Genomic DNA, 19,822 nt, shown 5'->3' with positions numbered 1-19,822 from the left:
ATTAACAATTAATAAATCCAAAATTGTTGTCAGATCCTAAGACAACACAGTGACTAGTGCAGAGAAAGGCTTTTAGAACCCTTTTGGAGATAAAACAGGTTCTATTCTATCACAATTCATGACACAATATAAGAATGACAATTAATCTTCCTGACATCAACTGAAGATGAAACACAGAAGGTTAATTAACACACAAAAGTGATTAAACACTGCAACTTTAGAAACATACCCTTTCCTGAGCAATGGTGGTCATGAGTCCTGTGACTTTATATCTGATGGTTGGATTAACTCCTGGTTATTAATAACTTATTAAAGCTTTTGGCATCCTTGAATCTTCTTATAAACCCCCTTTTCAGGGGGGGATATTGCCTCTATGTCAAAACTAACCAAGCATCTGTTGCTGCTGGGTTGTTTTTTTGGTGTCCTTTAGTTTGCGACTAGGTTCACAGCATAACCTTTTACACAGCAGGAATCTGGACTTCTCTCTTGTTATGACCACATCATTTTTCAGAATGTATAGAAAAAGCCTTGAGGCTTCTGCCATGTTAAATTGGCTTGAATTTGGTCAACAAGTTCAAAATTATTCCAGACATGAGCATATTGACAGATGACCTCACATATGCAGAGTATAATCACAAAAACTATTTTTCCAGGAACCAAGTAAAATTCAACACAAACTGAACTCAGTTGAACTGAATTCAGTTCTTGCAGACATGTAGATAGGCCAGTCAGCAAACACTTACATGTGTCTCAATTTGAGGTTATTTTTGCCTTTACAGTCTCTCTTTAGTCTAAAGAGAGAGAACTTAACATACACATGCATTTTGCAGGATAGGAGCAAATACTTTTTTCTGGGCCTCCTGGCATTGATGGTATCAGGCTCTATTGCTTAAAAGTCCCTAACGCAGGTGTTTCCTCACATCATGCAGCAGATCTTTCTGCTGCAGGATTTGAAGTCTAGTAATTTCTAGTATTTTAGCTAGGCTACAAATTATCCAATCCTTTGTGATTCCTCATTTATATCTGGATTTCAAGCAGACTGTTTGCTTATTTAGAGCTACACTGGTACATTATCTCTTGCATAATTAGAGAAAAAGGAGGTTACTAAGTTTTCATCTTTAGTCTTTATTAATCTATCCATTCCTGATTCTTTAACTTCAAGAAGAAAACAGATCTCAGTCTACAAAACAAACTTCCTTCTCTCCTTACCCCCAAAAATAAAGGTTAATTTTTACACTGTATTTTTTGAATGTACTGCAGTAAAGTTTGAGTTAGTGTAATTAAGTCCTTCTGTCACCTTCCCTTACATAAGCTAAGCCCATAACGGGAAGCAGACAAATCTCTCTGCTAACTCCATAGTTTCCTCTTGCCACTTAAGTCTAATAAGAACTTGTTTCAATCAGATGGCTAATAAACCATCAAATGATTTTCTGTTGCAACTGACTGAAGAGGGTCTGAATGTGGTGTTGTTCTCTGGCATAACCAAAAAACATTCAAGATTTCAGTTTTTTATAATTAGCTAATTTTCTGTTACTTTTGCACAGTACCAACTAAACCAGATACAAAGTGAACTAAATGAATTATATTAATCCAAACAGGAAGAGGATGGCCTGAGACTCCACCAAAACATTTCCATCCCCCAGTGGCATCACAGCCAACATTCCAATGTAACGTCTCCCTACAGTCAGTTCATGTTTACTGAGAGGGTGCCTGCACTTTCCAAACTCAGTTATCTTTGGGTTCCAACCCCTTCTGCTACTAAGATTCAGAAATGTGTTCCTTTCTAACGGTGTAAGCAGGATATAAGTGAAAGAAAACTTAAATGCAACTTTCATCAGTGCTCAGTCAACCGCACTAATTGGTCAAAAAATAGAACATTTATAGTCTTCTTCTTTTCCTCTCACTCTTCCCACTGCAAGGCTGCCCTGTTATTCCCGTTTTAATACCGTAATATATTGTTTCACTTAATTGTTCAGACTTAAGTGGCTGCACAAGACAGGAGACAATAAAAGATATAAACCATCACAAAGACTCTCACAGATTGTAGTTTGTACAGCAGGGACAGCATGTATCACCAAATATTGCTTGCTAAAGGGAGAGCACACTTTGGGCATCTGAACTGTCATTTGGAGTCAGATATCTGAAGTTCAAATTCTTTATTTACTTTTAAAATAAAATTGGATAAGTATATGACATACTTCTGTACAAGGTAATCATAACAGATTAATGCAGAGCAAGAGGGAAGATCTTCACTCAGAATTAAAGCTGACTGCTGTTCCTTCAGCCAACAGGATTTCTATTACACAACAAGTGCCTGGTGGGGTATCCAGCTAGGTGTTGGTGCTCAGGCTGTGCTGACTTATGAAAACAGTGCCAAAAACTGACCTTTAATTATTCTTCCACAGCCAGAGGGATTCATGTTCCTACTGACAAAAATAAATGGAAGAAAGACAGTTCCTTCCTATAAGGATTGTGTCATTTGAAGGATAAAGATGATTACAGAGAAGTGTTGGTTCCAGTTAATGGATTATTACTTTCTTAACAAAGTCCCCTTGATTTTATAATAAGGCTTTTGGAAGAAAAGATTTATCTAAATTCCTGTTAGTGGTGATGTCAAATATTATTATCAGTTGGCCAAAACAAAATTACTTTCAAAATCTCTCAGGAGTTGCACTAGAACAAATGAGATCTCTGGGTTATGGTCTTCTATGCAAGGAAGGCATTTTGTATTTCAGGGATGGAAATATTCTTGGTCATTTGGTATAAACAGAGCAACTGTTCTTCCATGGCACAGTTCCTCTATTTTCCTCACTCCAGATGGGTGCTTCCCCAGGAAGATATTTTGCTGATGACATAAGCAAAGGATGCCCAGAGGCAGAACAGAGGAAATCATGGTCACATTGGAAGTGAAACTCAAGCCAGCCATAATATATACCAGAGCTGAATTACTATCCTGAATTCCCTTCCAAGTCTGCTATGCGACAGCTGAAGATTAATCCAGCCAAAGGTTCAATTCTTACTGATGGTTGAGATAGACTGCTGGGAAATGGGGACCATCAATAGTTCCTGACCCTGTAAGGACTTCCAAATTGATGATCTACTACCTCCACATAATGTTACAGTGGCTATGTTTCCATTCAGAGCTCTCCTATCACAAGGAATCATCAATGAAATTATTACAAGGGATATCTCCACTCAATTTTCCTCTCTTCCTTGATTCCATGAGTCTCCCATATGCTTTTGTTAGAAACAGCCTATCCAGGTCTTCATTACTAAATGGAGCGATGTGAAAACAAAACATCCAGTATTAAAAGGATCTCTGCAGGACTCAATGTTCCCCAGTAATCAGGCTAATCCTAATTACTCATTTTGTACACAAAAAAATAATGCATTCTTTCAATTTAAACAAATGTTATAATAACATGAATACTAAATCACTCTCCAATGGAAACCAGACATCCATATTACATCCCTAGTAATAAGCTCTGACTCTGAATAATCCAAACTGAAAAGCCTTTTTCTCCCCACTTTTTATTTAATGCTTCACAGTCTAATGATGCATTTGCTTCTAAAATGATTAAGTAACTCTTAAAATAACTCCCAAAGCAACAGATCTAAACATTAAATACAGCAAAACGTAAATGTAAAAGGCACAAAAGGCTCGCACAACACAATTCAAGGAAGAGTAAAACTCTATCACCTTTGTACACCTCTGGCCAGGAAGGGAATCTTGCATAGCTGTAGAAAACTAGACATAAAAAGCGAATTTCAGAAGCCTATAGAAATCAAGATAAGCTGTCTAGTTTATAGTCACACAAATATCTTCACCGTCCAATGCAGTCCATGTCTCTGCTATCTTTATAGAATGGAACAAGCACAGATACCTTATCTTGGAGAATGATGCATTCAACTGTAAACTGCTCAGGTGCTATGAAAAAAATACCTCACTAAATTGATAGCTTCATGTAAAGTCATAAAGGGAGTGTATAATACAGATTACTCCAGTATTTACAGAGCATACAACTTGGTGTTCTGCTCTGACCCCAGACAACTCTAAGTGCTTTGAGATCCAAATGGTTGAGTAGGTCTCCCCAGTTTCACACCAACTACTTCCTGAACAGAGGGAGCATCAAGATGAAAAGTTGTACAGTCTGAATTCCAAGAGTGTTTCACTGACAGGACTTCACATTTCTTAATTTTCTACCATTTCCTGATTTAATAACCTCCTAGACAGACTACATATCTTTATTTGCATTCACCTCCAACTGAAAATCCATCAAGCTTTGCTTACCTTTCTTGACCATTGCTCCTTTTTTTCAGCTAAAAGTATCTTGCTTTCTTGCTTGTTGTTACAAAATCAAAGATTATCTTACATTTCCATGAGGGTTACTAGAATGGCCCTTGTGTTTGTTGTAAGTTACAGCATGAATGATACTTATTTCATATGCCACAAAGATGACTGCAGTATTTACAGTCTTAACTTGTTTTTCCAGAAAAAAACAAACAAAAAAACCAGATCTTTCCATGTCCCACAGGTTGAACAAAAGGCTGGTTCTGTCTAATAGTTTTGCTACTTTATATATACACAAATGCACTATTCTACAACTTTACAAATGTATCACAAGTGTATGAATATTGTGCAGGAGTGGCAAATGGCATATATTTGTTAATAGCCACAGGATACATAGAAAACTATTTTGACTCCCAGGACTCTATAAAAATTACATTCCCTACCATACTTTTCCTCTAAAAAGACTTCAGAAATTTTACAGTTATTGTGGTCCTCAAGATTAATCCCTTCTATGAAGAGAATGACTTATAATATTATCACTTCTTTAATATACTCAGTCACCATGCTTTACAATCTGAGGAGAAACAAAAAGAATCCTTCAGAGTAAATTTATTCACTGTTTGTCATCGATCAGCAGAGAAAAGGAGTAGCCCTGATAAAAGCACTAGCCCCAGCCTATAGAAAGAGTGCTGAAGACAGCAAGCAAACACACAAAAAAGCTTAGCTATAAGAAAAATAAATAAACAAATCACTTTATGTCAATACAAGAAGTGTGAAAAGCAGAAGGAATAGGATTTCCATCCCAATAAGGAAGACACAAAGCAGTGGTGGGAAAGTCATGCCAACTTTTAATTGGTTGAAACAAAGAAGAAACCAATTCCATCCAGGAAGGAAGCCAAAGAAGTCCTGCCCAGGGTGGCATCAGAGAAGTTGCTAGGAGTGACTAGGCTAAACAGGAAGGGAGCAGAGGAAACAGGTTTCCTTGATATAAGAACCATGTACACATGTACGTATGAATACACACACTCCTTTACCACCTTGAAATCCATACATAAATATATGTGTGTGTGTATATATGTATTCTCTCCCCCTCCCCTACCACTTTCCATGAAAGAAAGTAGAGACTAGGAACTTAACAAATTTCATTGCATATTGAGATACCTGAATATCTGTCTCAGATTTACTGCCTGAAGCCCTATACACAGTCCTCCAGGACAGGCTGCTCTCCTGCTGTTCGATTTCCAGCTACGCATGTATAACATGCACTGTCTAATAAATGTGAACTAAAGAAACTCCCTTCTGGAATTAGTTCCACACATTCCCTGTTCAAGTACACCACATCATCCTTACACTTCTCCTTGTCATTTGCACATGCCTGAACAGCTTAGCCTTATGCCATGGCTTGAATCAAGAGATTCAAACTACCATCTGTTAGGGAAAGAACGTCCAAGAACTTAGAACCTTCTGCAGATTACATCTACAATTTTCAAAGACCTTTCTGTTAAAAATGAATTAACTTGCACCCTCTGGTTCCAGGCTGCTGAATTTCACGCTATCTTTAGACAGCATGTGCTGTATTACAAAACATTTCTCTCTTTCAGAATATAAAGGGGAAAAAAAGTCACCAAAAGTCACCAGTTTCTGCAAAGTTGAGCCTGAAGAATGTTCACTACAATGTTACAATGAGTTGAAAAAAAGACAGTAAAGAAGGCAAAATGAGAGCTTTCACTTTTGACCAGATGACTGAGCTGAAAAATTAGTGGAAAACTTTTTCTAATAAAGCCTTTCATTTAGTTTTTTCATGAGCATTCCCCCCACTTACATACTTCTGAGGTCTTTTAAAACACAAACTGATTTTTTAAATTACTACTTTTAATAAAGAATGCAAGCTTTCTGTTTTGAAGTTATTTTGTTAACTTGCTTTGAATTTATGAGTAAGACAAGTCGCATGAAACTGCCCTAAGTGTTTGTCCCGAGGTCCCTGACTGGTTCCTTCTACCACTGAAGTTCCAAGCAGGCTATGACAGCACTCATTCAAAATAAAGATTTTTTGCATATCATATCAGGCATCAGCCTGAAACTATTTAGTGAATAGCTTTCATGGGGAGCAACCTATGCCTACTGCTCCCATGCCATGCTAGGAATTATGCGGCAATTAGAAAGAAGAAAGTCTTACTTCTGCTCTTAGCACACTTACTCAAATATGTTAGAAATCAAAGTACTAAAATGAATTTATAAGTAATAATTTGAAGGGTAATTGACTTCCTTTAATTACATTTAGTGTTATATACCGCAATACATTACTAAATAAAGAAATACTATTAAAAAAAAGACAAAAATGTCTGCTTAATTTAAGTAGGCCAATTAATGTAAGTGCTGCTACAGTCAGAAAAGTGATTCAAGGATAAATATGAGAACACACACTGCCATTTCTTCAATAGCTTCCAGATCAAATTCAGTGTAAAAGTCAAAAGGTCACTTCATTTTCCTCTACCCCATGGCATCAGAAACTTCCCGTGGGACTTGAAAGAACTTGGCTGAATTCTTTCCTTCTTGGCTCTCTGCAGCCACAATGATGTTATGAGACACGTTATGTTATGACACACACTCTTTTCACAGGAAAGCCTTCATTTTTTCCAGGTAGAAATTGAAGATTCTGTATTTGCCTGGAGTCTAGACATCCAGTATGAGGAATAACTATGTGATGCAGAATCTGCACAGAATAAATGCTCAGAGGATTCTGTTCCTTGTTGGAGGAAAAGGTGCTTCAGTCTTTTCCTCTCTTTACCATCTTATACAGTAGCACCAATGATAAAGATGTCCCAGGATTCCCTCTGTAAGTCATTGTTTTTACAGACTGATAACTATAAAGAAGTTACGTTTCTCTGTGACTGGCTGCTTAATTTCTATACATTTACTATTCAAACACAGCAATTCAAGCTTCCCTGAAACAGTTCCACCTGTGATGCTCCAACCAACTGAAAAACCTAGGTATTACTACTAACACATACAAAGTCAACCACACAGCACATAGAGAAAAAGTCTAATACTTTCTGATAGTGGCAGATTGGCTGAACAGGCACATCCTAACACACATGCCAGTGGTTCAACACTTCAACCACCACATTCCCTGTATTTGCATTAAAAAAGGCACACTCACTGGAAAAGCCCGTAGAGAAATATGGCAGCCCTAGTAATGCAGAAGTGGTTGTTTGACAACTGAGATAATGATGCAGGAAACAGAAGATAACTTATACTGACAAGAATAAAAGAAACCTTAAAGACAAAGTAAAGCAAGTAAGACGAAAGCAGCTTATGAGCAAATGTTCTATTTTGCTTTTGTTGTGACAGCCAATGCTTCACATCACAATTGATTTGCAGTTACACACAGATTGTGTGAAAGCATAAGTTTCTTAACTGTCATTACTATATTCCTTTGCAAATTAAACAGCTGTACGAGTAATAGCCTGCACAAAAGCACAAAGGCACCTTTACAGCAAGAGAGACCATTGCAGCATCAACATCTTGTCGTAGAACTATTGACAGCATAAATCCTGTGATATCCAATCAAAGGTGTGTCCCTTGATAGGCAGGAGATAGAAATAAAACTACCATAAACTTGATTTAGGAAGCAAAACTTAACAGAAAACTCATCACATTGAAGACTAAATTCTTTCTAAATTGCAGGATTTTGCAGGAAGCATTCAAAATTAATGTGGCATTAGTGACCATACTGAAAAAAAAGATACTTCTAAACTTAAATAAAAAATAAAATTATCAATAAATTGTGTGCTTGGGGTTTTTTCACTGTAGGAGCAAAGCTCCATATATTTGAAATGTCAAAAGTTCTTAAAAAAATTCAGAATTCTTCTTCCATAAAACTTCTGTGCAACACTTTCCTTTGTCAGACAACACTCACTTATTGACACCAAAAGTTAATATTATATTACAGCTCCCTTTCACGGGTCTAATATCATTTTCATTTACAAAACAGAGTAATAAAAAAACAAATCCTGTTTTGTCTTACATTTTGTAATATGGGATATCACCAGACACAAAGTGTTTTTCAACAGCAAGATTAATGCAATGAAAACATAGCTATTACTTGCATTTCTCTTCAGAAATATGACTTGGTATTCTTCATAGTTTCATTTTCAGATATCGCTTCCAAAATCCTTTTCAAATGCTTCTCAAATCCTTCCTCTAACTATAGAGCTATTTGCTCATCCTAGAAGCACACTTTCAACTGTTTATTACCCAATCTCATCTTTCTGTGGGCAGCACCCACTGCCTTTTAACCTATAGTCACTTTAGAGCTTGGTAGGATTCTTTGTGAAACTTGCCATGCTATCACTTTTTGTGTCAGAAAAGTTGATTACTGATGCTTCTAACATCCAGGAGGTCAGCAAATTTAACTTCCCTGCAGGCCTTTACACACAAATGCAGCAATATATGTAGAGACACATAAGATGCTCTAATAGAGGAATAATCAAACTCATCAGCACAGTTAAAGCTTTTTAGGATGACACAACAGATCTGATTTTGTTGCTCGTTCTACTCAACAGGTGGGTATACCTAGTTCTACAGAACACCATTTCAGAGCCATTGACAAACTTAGGCTCAATTAATTTTTTTCCCCAGATAATAAATGTAAAATACTATGGTTGAGCATGGGATTTTCATAAAAACATTTAAAGTAAAATAATACATTTAACATGTCCATGGACCCTTGATCTCTTACTGGAATTGCCTTATTCCTGAATGTGCCATTTAATTCTGTCCCCTAGAGAAATTTGAAACATCAGTTCAATTACACTGAAAAATTCTCCTTCCATCCTTCTTATTCGATGTTCCATGTGTTCTTCAAGTGACCTCCCTCCTCATGACCAGCAGTCAACTCCTGCACATTGAGTGAGGACATGCTGCTGGAGGTGCAGAGTCATAGCTCTGCTGAAGCTCACTAATGAAGGCAATGGGCATGCTGGGGAGCCAGGCTGCTGTTCTTGATCTCAGCATGCAACATCCTGGGAACTAGGTTATTTATCCCCTATTGCCTGATGTCTGCCCAGAGCTGGCAAGGGCCATTTGGGCTTCTTCACAGAAAAGCCTCCAAAAAAATTCTTAAGAAAAAAATTATTCTGGTGCAATTAGTACAAGATGGTTGTCGTATCAGAGAGGAAAAGGAGAGGAGACAGCACATGGGCAGCTGCAATATGCAACATGCTCTCCACTGGAAAGAGCAGAATGCCTATGGCAATTTTCCATCCCCTTCTAGTGTCTTAGTGGTAAATACTGAAGGTCAGTCTATGATAAACAGAAAAAAAAATAAATTTGATCACAAACTGAATTTATAGAGTTTGTGAACAAGGGTTTCAGGGCTTCGTACTAAGATGCTAACCCTTCCCAGAGAGAGACAAAGAAACACAGATCTACTACTGGAACAAGTGATAACATGGTTCAGTAACCAGCTCTGCTGCCAGGGAAAGTGGGTGACAGTAGTTTGTACACAGAGTATTTGCAGTGTTACCAGGGCCAGGATTCTCAGGGTTAAAACTGCACCCTTTGAAGATCCCTGACACAAGAATTTTAGTAATGTTAAAGCTACAAATCAGGAGCAGAGAAACAAAAGTAACTAGAAAAGGATGTTTGTATGACATTATTTTCAGGTACTGGTTTACATTCTTGGAAATAACTGTTAGAGCAATTCTATCTTTTAAAGTCCAATTCTCATCTATACAGCAGCTTTCTCATCACTACCAGAAGGCCACCAAAAGAACACCTACCACATACATTGTGGGTTTTGCTTTCAAAGCATTCACTGGTCAAGTATTTACATTCAACAGTAATTACATGGCAGTTTATTTATGGAGTTGCCAGACCTTTGAGCCTATGGATTAACTCCAGAAGTATCACAGTAACCTTCTCATGCTGAAAATAATTCCATTCATTTAAAATTGTGTTAAGAGCCTAGTTGATCCCCCACTTAAAATCACCTTTAATCTGCCTGCTGACAGCAGTGACATCAGCAACCGAGAACAGAAAACTGAAACCAAGATTTTGAGAACTCATCCAAGCCCAGGATCCTTTGCATAGGGTTTTTGCTTTGGATTTTGTAACCCAGGAGTAGTCCAACTTTGAAACCAAATATGTTCTTTCTCTCTGATTCACTGCTGAAAATCTGTCATTATATTTTGGGGGAATGCAAACAAAAATCTGTTTTTCAGTTGTGGAAACTATGTGTAAAATCTAAACTACATGCTCAGATACATAAAAGCTTTTTCCAACTGCAATTTAACCTTATTTTCCTTTCTTTGTATTCTGTTCTTAGTATGCATCATGTATTAAAATCAAAAGCATTTGCAGAGTTTTAAAACATACTGCAGAAAATTTACTTCCCCCCCCTGTATCTTAAGATGAGAGTGCTGAAAATACCAAGAGTTAAACATATGGAACAGTATTCCTATCAGTTGAGCAAAGGGGGAAAAAGAAGTAATAAAAAAAACTATGCACACAATTCCCTTCCATTCTGAGAGATTTATTTTTTCACTGCTTCTTTATACCCATCGTAAGGTATCAAATTTGCTTGAGCAGAGATTCCTTTTCCTCAAGTTTCAGCTCAAATACAAATTTTGCTGATGGAGATGCATCAGATGTAGTGAAAATGCTAGCTTAGTCCAAATGGAGAATAGTGTGAAGAAGTATGTGAAAAAAAGAAATGGCAATAGTTATTGTGAAAATTAATTCTTAAAGGGAACAGTACTCAGTTTTGATAGAAGATATTCTCTGGGAATGGGCAGAGGCTGTGTTGAACTTCCTTGCGCAGCTCTGTGACCCCTGCTGATCAATGTCAACACTTTATTAATATTTTACTGAAGAAGTATGAGATTATTCAAACTTTGGCTGTCTTGGTAGGTGTTGCTAAGCAACTTTGCTGCTTGACTGAGAACTAGTTTGCACAGCAACCACTCCTTCAAAACAAAGGCCTGTGTCGACTTGAAACTCTTTCCCCTTAGTCTGTGAAGAACCCAGCAAGTTATATACCCCCCCTCTCTATATTTTTATCTCCATTTCCCAGTTAAAAAAATTAAAAAATAAATCAATCTAATATTGTCTGAGAATCTCCACTTTACTTACCATAATCACTGTCATAAAACACGATGAACTTCTGCCACCGCAGCTCAGTGACCAGTTTCAGCATGACATCGTTGAGGCGGACGGGCGGCCGGGCAGCCAGTGTGTACTCCTCCTCCTCCAGGCTGGGGTTCAGGTGGCAGGCAGTGCGTGGGGAGCCTCCCGTGTTGCGCTGGACAAAAAGGTGTGGGATGTGCATAGCATCTGTCAGGGACTGCAGGGCATTGGCTGAGGCACAACCAGTGGATGTCACTAAGGCTAGGATCCCCAGGGTCATCAGGTCACAGGCTGGAGAAGACAAAAAATGAGGCAGGGTTAGAACAAGCCCAGCAAATCCTTCGACCAACCTAGATGCTAAGAGGGAACAAGACAGGCCTTGACCTCCCTTGCTACTAACTTAGAGCTGAAATGATTTCTATTACAGTATCAACTGAAGTCTTTCAGAGATAGGTCCTGTACCTTTACAGGAAGAGACAGTATCTGCAATCTGTACTGATCAGACAAAGTTGATAACATTACTACTGTTATTTCTTCAGAGAGCAGGTGACGTGGATGGAGATTACATCCCTTGCTTCTAGGTCATTCCTGGTGGAAGCAGGAAATAAACTAATGTCTATTAAAACCCACTTCACCCCTTCCACCTCAGAACCTTTGTTTTGCATGTTAAATGAAGACTTCATACAATAAGAAACAATTTCACATTCAAGGATTTGTCTTATACATCAGAGTTTTGGAGTGTTTTTAAATCGATTAAACAAATACGCATCTCAGAGCACTAAAGAAACAACAAAGACGCTCGTTAGAACAAAGGCAATTCATGAACAACTAAACTATTATTAATAACACTGTCACTGTCTTTAAAAAGATCTGTAAGAGCACAAACCATTTAGAAGCACAGCATATACATTTGAGCCCATCTGCTTTTGAGAACGAAGCCTGAGGTGAGTTCGAAACACAAGCCAGGGAGGCCTGTCCTGCTCGGGGCACCCGGCACTTTCCCACACAGCTCACTCTTACCTGGACTCCTTTAAGCAGTCAGCTGGGGTTAAAGAAATGTTTCCAGCCAAGGCTCCCTGCTATAAATCCACAACTTTTCAGTCAGTGGTGGTGGTAAGGCTGTTCAAGACTATGAGGCAGCGGCTAGTGCCAGTTTCTACCAACGCCCTTGCACACGCAGCAGCTAAGATGGCGCCCGGGAGCTCAGCACAGCGAGCCCCCCCGGGTGCGCACGGCGCCCGCCCTGAGGGTGCCCCGGGCGCCTCAGCATTTCCTGCCCTCTTCTCCTTCGAAGAGGGCTGGGGGCAAGCTCAGGGTTCCAAAGTTGTTTCAGGCCCTGAGCAATCAGCCGCCCAAAGGAAGCCAGCCCCTCTGCTTCCCCAGCGCAGAGGCCTACCAGAGCAAAGCTGGGCAGGAGGTGGCCATGGCTGCGGCCTACACAGGCTTGCTGCTCATCCTCTGAGGTGCAATTCAGAGCCTCTTCGGGACATGCCGAGTAGCTGAGCAGGAAATTCAGCTTCCAGCTGGAGAAGGGGGGCTGCCTGTGCTGGTGCTGCCCCTGCCCAAGGCAAGTGCCTCTGCATGCCAGAGAGCAGGCTGCCCAGGCGCCACAGCTGCCACGGGACTGCTGGGCAGGCAGCGGGGCTGGCAGCGCAGGAGGGGCTGCCGCCCGGACACTGACCCCCTGCCTCTCACCCCCTGGAAATGGGCTGAGGGGAGAGAGGAAACAAAGAACATGTATTGAGAGGTTTAATTTTCCTCCTCTAAACACTTTTAAGTATTTCTCCACTTTCAGAGGTCAAAAAGTCAATGGGAGAGGACATGTTATGAATAATTAATAGCAATTAACAGTTAATTATAGATTAACATTAATTACATAAAGCCACAGTAATTAAATTCATAAAATCGTTTCTAGTGCAACCAATAAACCATTTCAAATATTTTATACCAGACTGAAAAGAAATATACTTACTTCGATATGGGATAACAAAGAAAATGTTTTATCTTCTCTATGCACAGAACATTCAACATTTATCCTAATGCAATAGAGAAAGATGAAGTGCTTTTAAAATTCGTTCCTTGATGGTCTTTACAATAAACATATGTCAACTGCATTATCTAAATTTACTCTGTGTTGATTATAGTTATATGAAATTGTTCTTTGTTTTTTTTTTTTTCTGAGAGCTGACCTGATTTAACAGCAGGGAGGCATTACATTTGCCAAGTGGGAGACCCAGGTTCAAGAACAGATTTGATTTCCCAGGCTTCTTGCCAGAGAATACTGAACATGTCATACAGGTAATTTATTTAGTCACAGTAGGGGAGGGAACAGAAGTGGGAATAGATATAGAGAACAGGAGAGCTGAGCTATAAAGCCTTGCAGAGATCACCAACCAGCAAGCTTTGCTGTCACCAAGGGTGAGAGAAGCAAGCCACATAGGTCTGTATAAGGAACAATTCACTTGCAAAGCAGACAGAAGAAGAAGAAAAAACAGCCTTTTCTGATGGGAGGCTGCATTCAGAGTCACTTATTTGTGAAATATAGAGCTGATCATCCGTTGTATAACAAGAGATAACTTAATTCACCAGTTGACACTAATCAAAAGCTGCTCATTTATTAGTGACAATAAGACTGGAGACACAACAGATCACAGCAATGGACCCCCTTATCTCCCAGCACAGCCCACAAACAGCTGAAATATCTCAGCAAAGGCTGGTTTAGCTGAGGCATTTTCCCCACAGTTTTGTAGCTTGCATCAAAGGGTTAAAATGAACAAATTAGTCAATATGCTTCTACATTCTGATATTTTGTCAATTAATTATTTTCTGCCTCAAAGCATATGCTACACAGCAAGTGTCATCTCCTCTTGCCTTGGTGTTTTGAGATAGTACAGCAGGAAAGAAAAAACTGGAATGAATAAAGAAAAAGGTTTCATATTTTCTAAATGCTTTCTTTAGTCAAATTCCAAAATGTGGAAAAGAATGTGCTGTATTTCTAATAGAAGACTTTCACTATAGAAAAATACAATGGATTCCAAGAAACTCAGCTTCTCCACACTGAAGGGTGAGAATAAGCTTTCAGTACATTAAGTAGTACTGCTTTCTACATGAGCAACAGAATGCGGAACAACTACGTAACAGACTCTAATTCATTAAAAAAAACTTGATTAACTCTCAACATATCTTGAAAGCCCATAGATTTTATATTCAAGGATTATACAATCCCAGAAGAAAACTCAGGTGACAAACTCTGGATTTACCCCCACGTCTGTACTTTCTTGCATACAAAATTCTGAGATGAGGAAAGATGTGTAATTTTCTGTTTACTTCATACTAGCTATGGATTTCCAGCAACAGTCAATCATCCCTGACTACATGACTGAGTAAATCACTAAATCTGTATGCTGCTTACACAGCTTCATAAACAATCATAAGAACCTGCAACTTTTGCATATAAATTTAATAACCTCCATTTTTATTTCCTTAAAGCTGAAATACTGAGATTTGAGGTGCCTTTGTTCATACCAACCTGCTAACATAAGGGAAAGGGAAATCAAAACACCTTGAGATCTTTAGTGATCTTTAATTACAATAGTAGTAATTATAACAACTTCCAGTTGTTATAAACATTTTCCTATTTATCCTGTATACATATTTACACAGATAAGTTTTAATAAATAATTTTATTCCATAGATAAAAAGACACAATGTTCTAGCAATTCTGCCTCCAGATTTTACTGCTATATGGGTAGCAATAGTTATTTTTTTCTGTACTGAATGCCTTCATTGCCACCAGGCTGCATTTTAAGAAGATACTAACGTCCTGCAAACCACACAGTAAGAAACGTGCATATTAACATGATGAAAACATGATCATCACCATACCTAAACTATAAAACTGCATTCATCATTTTATGCAGATTAAATTATGTCATGCTAAGTTTTCAGTTGTTCCAGTGACACATCTCTCTTATCCTATTCTTTTAAAGTCTGTTCTCAGAAACTCCCCTTTCCCCATCTGCTTGATATTTTATGTCTTGAACTGTTATTTCTGTTCCAGAGTTTCACAAGGCACTGTCTGGTCTGTTCTCCATCTTTTTTCTTGTTTTCATTTTAGCTTCTCCATGTCATCTCTGTCATAATGTTGGCAGAACTAACACAGGTTAATATATTTTGGGCATCTTCTAACATCCATTTGTCTAACTTAACTCTTACATCATAGCAATACATACTAAACTTTTCCCTCATTCTGTGACCCACATCTCTAATTCCAGTCATATCCCATTAAGACTACACTTAAGACTGGAAGAGCAGGTGTTATTTTTCACACTGCAACTTATCCATATGACCTTTTTAATCAGTGGGACTCCTCATGGCGTATGAGATAATGAAAGAATTCTTCTGCTTTGCTACAATAATGTTAAGGTCTTGCTCTTCTACCATTGCCATTGACATCTTATTTCTGAAGACAGGTGCAGATGGCAAAGTCCTGATTTGGCATCATCTTCACAGGGATACTTGCATTAAGAGCTTTAGCTCAGATCTCTGTAATTAAAACCCTCTCTCTCCAAACTGCAGGGAATCAAAATACTCCAAGAGAAACCATTATCTTGCTCCTGGGGATATGACAAGATGACCATCTCTCAGTCTTTCAGGGGCTTCCTATTATTCAGAAAAGGGTAGAAACTTGCTCCTTTGTTTCCACAATTAGCAATAGAGTAGTTGCCACTTTAATCAGGGATCTAACAATACATCCACCTACTGGCATTCACACTGCCTCTTCAAACTTAGTGCTTGTCTCTCACATCTGGATATCACTATAGCTGGTCCTACCTACGTTGGACACCATCTGATCATATTTGATTAATCCTTTCTGAATTGGTTTTTTTTTTATTTGAAGTTTTTTCTTCTTTTTCTGTTCCACTAATTCATAGGAGTTCTTTACTGCACTGCAAATAGAGAATCATACTAATCACAAATAACCTGCATTTAAAAAAAAAAAAAAATTAACTGTTCAAAAACAGAGAGGTTGTTGCCTTTTAGCTCAAAGATTTGCAAATGAAGGAAGAGAATTTCAGATCTGACAACAGAAGGGAAATCCAGGCACACTGAACATATCTGATGTTTCTGGTGTAGTAATCTGCAACAAAATAATTAACAAAGTTGCCACCTAAGTGCTTGCAACTAGGTTTCAAAGCTACCATTCTACTGAGATGAGAGACTTCTTGCTTGCCTTAGTTCTAATGCTCAGTCAATCTGGCAGAAAACTAATTTTTCATCTTGTTTGTCTTTGAAAACCAGTAAGGAAAAAAAATTACTATTAAAGTATCAAATTTCAAAAAATATAGCAAATTCTGGGGAAAAATAATAAAATATATTTCAGGAACCTAATTAATATTCCATGAGATTATTAAGGCCTGTAATTTATTCTGCTGAAAGTGCTTAGTTCACAAATCTACCAACCAGCCTAGCAAGCAGGTGCAGAACATCACTGGCTATACACAAATAAAACACACAAGGAACTAGCCATATATTTATGTTTATGTTTATGAAACAATCAAGAATTTGTTTCATTAGCCAATTTGATATATAAACAGTTACATATAACAGAAGTTTTGGGTGACACACTGGAATAGTGAAGAGTTAGGAGGTAAAAACATATCAGTCAGAAAGCTGATAAGTTGTATCTTTAATCAAGATCTAAGGTCTGCAGGAAACTCATCCATGGAGGTATTCTTAAATCAAATGGAAACACTCCTTCTGGGATGTTTGTCAGGTGTACTGAGAAAAGATAGAAAGGATGATGTTACAAAGAAAAACACTGCAGCACACCAAGAAATATTTCAAAATCAAGAAGATAACACAATTCCTTTAGGTAGAACTGATATAACCCAAACCAGAGAAGTGAGCATTTTCACACACACCTAAACAAAATCCAAATGTTTTTGCTATAGTACACAAGAAACTACTGTGAAGTCAAGGCACAAACCTACCATCTACATTTTTCTTTAGGCATCAAAAGCCTTTAAAATGTAAATGCTTTTGTGCAAAACTAGTCCATCAGGCAGACAAAACTATAGAATAATCTTAATAGCACTTAAATGCTTCTATTAAAAATAGTGATCTATAAAAAGATTCACTCCCACTATAGCGAATTAAGGACAACACCAAAATTAGTCATCTAAGCACTTACTCAACCTGATGCTTCACTAAATGGGATTTCCTGAGGAATTTTTTTCTTTACATTTTATGATGTCTGCTTACTCTTCAGCTTCTTTTATTAACTGAGAAAGGCAATTCATAATGAATTTGCATCACTGACACCTACTATCATGTTGTCCTTCCTTTGAATACTCAGCAATAAATATATTTTTCTTCATTAGATTTTTGTAGAGTTTTACTTACCTTTATGTTCTGTACAATTCTTCATATAACTAGAAATTTGTTTTTTTTCTTATGAATACCCTGCAAAAGCTACAATTACTTGTCACAAAGTAACTGTTAATACTGAGAAAACATAACAAATCTAGACAGCAAAAATCTTTTGTATATATGTATATATCGTTACAGCACTTTTATGCTCTATCACCTTATACGTAGTGAAGATGAGTATTTCTTACTTAACTACGCAGGTGTTCAATCAAAACAAAATTCATCTTAAAGCAAGAATGCAAATTAACAATTAGACCACTATGGTAGGATGCAAAAATCAAACCAAACAAAACCCGACTACCCCAACTTAGATGTGTACCTTTTTTTGGTTATAACACATTTGAGAACAATAATTATTTCCTCCCTTATTTCTTCCTGATTATTTTGGAAGCCATAGCAAAGTCTGACATTGTTTCACTATAGCTCCTGATGGCAATCGTGTTCCCCCGCTTGCTAGTGGTCCAGGGCCCAAATGTGATGCCTAGTTTCCAAATAAGAATTTCAAATCACAAAAGTATTCCCCTCGTATAATGATACATTGTGAGAAGAGCATCTTGAAGAGCATCTGTGACAAGCCCAGCATTCAATATACAAATGCAATCACTGATGAATACTGCAGACACTCGTGTAATATCTAACAATAAATAACCAGTCTAAGAACCAAAGAGGTCAGAACATGCCTGGAGTTTGCCAGGTAGACAACATTCTTGCTGGACTTCACAGACGAACGATATAACCTTAAAACAAAGCAATCAAGTACCCACCACAAAGACAAAGCAAACTCTAAGCCTCCTCAAAAGCCCCCTCCATATAGAGTCTAATGTCAAACAAACTTCCCTTTATGTGTCCTTTTTCTGAAGCCATAAAACCCACATCAGGAAGAACTCACAATAAATCAGTGCAGGACCCTCCAGTTCCAAGAAGCCAAGCATACCTTCTCCTGTCAGCTTGCAAGCTCAGCAAGAACTTCAAAATCTGACACATGCACCATACAGCCAGAGAACCTCTGCACAAGAGGTTGATACTTTCCATTGTGTAAATATGTATGATAAAAGGTCTTTAACAACTGAATCAGGAATCACTAGCAACTATGCATGGACAAGACTGCCACCAAGGCACAGACTACTACTAACTCTGTGAAAATTAGAGAAGCTCTTTGCTGACCTGTGGCTGGCTCAAAACTTTCCTTTTGGTGCAACTATGGAGGAAACATGGCATTTGCAAACAGTGAAATTGTCACTGTGTCCCCTCTACAGTTGTTGGGTTTTTTTTCCCTTTTGCTACTTAACTCTCCTAATAGCTACCAACCAAAACCATTATACCAGATAATATATTGGAAAAAATTGAATAATTACCATTTAGCGTGTTGCTGAATCCTTTTTCCATCCTTTTGTTACCTTTTTTCCCCTCAGAAAACAGAAGATAAGGGAATCTTAAGGGTTTTTTCTCTTAGCAACTGAATCTTAGCAACTGACATAAGACTGGCAAGTCGGTCCAGTTCAAAGACTTAATGATTCAAAAATTAAGTAACATCATTGCCTAACTTTGCTAGGACAATGATGGTCATTTCAGTAGGCCAACAGGTATGAGGAAAAGGTTCCAGAAATCCAGTACATATGTTGAAGAAAACTGGTACAAACTTACATTAGTGTGCATATTTAAGTGTACATGTTATCAGTATACCTGAATGTACCTGGCAGAGCAGCATCTAAAATCATCACAAAAGCTAAGGAAAGCATGAGATTTTGAAATGGTTACCAAATTTCAGGACAAGTGTTTTTAAAGATCCTCTCTTTCATTTTTTTACTTTCTTTTCATTGTTTTTCCAGCATTCAGCAGCCTAAGCTGAACAAGGAGGAGGAATCCGGGGGAGGGGGGGGGGGGGGGGGAGGGGGGGCGGGGGGGAGGGAAAAAAAAAGAATGGGTTTTTATATGTATTTTTTCCTAGTTTTCTCTTCCAGAATCATGCTA

At 38.0% G+C, this 19,822-nt stretch overlaps 1 protein-coding gene across 3 annotated transcripts in view; it reads right to left on the bottom strand.

The window, feature by feature from the left end:
• Positions 1-19,822, bottom strand: part of GRID1 (glutamate ionotropic receptor delta type subunit 1) — a 504,645-nt gene that overhangs the window by 286,849 nt on the left and 197,974 nt on the right. For all 3 annotated transcript variants that reach the window (XM_051617448.1, XM_051617449.1, XM_051617450.1), the window contains exon 3: positions 11,426-11,710. In XM_051617448.1, the coding sequence (XP_051473408.1) occupies positions 11,426-11,710 (285 nt within the window). The remainder of the gene's footprint in view (positions 1-11,425; positions 11,711-19,822) is intronic.

Source organism: Apus apus, chromosome 4 (genome assembly GCF_020740795.1).
Source record: "Apus apus isolate bApuApu2 chromosome 4, bApuApu2.pri.cur, whole genome shotgun sequence".
NCBI lineage: Eukaryota > Metazoa > Chordata > Aves > Apodiformes > Apodidae > Apus > Apus apus.
The sequence above is the reverse complement of the archived record's forward strand: the minus strand, read 5'-3'. Positions and strand labels throughout refer to the sequence as shown.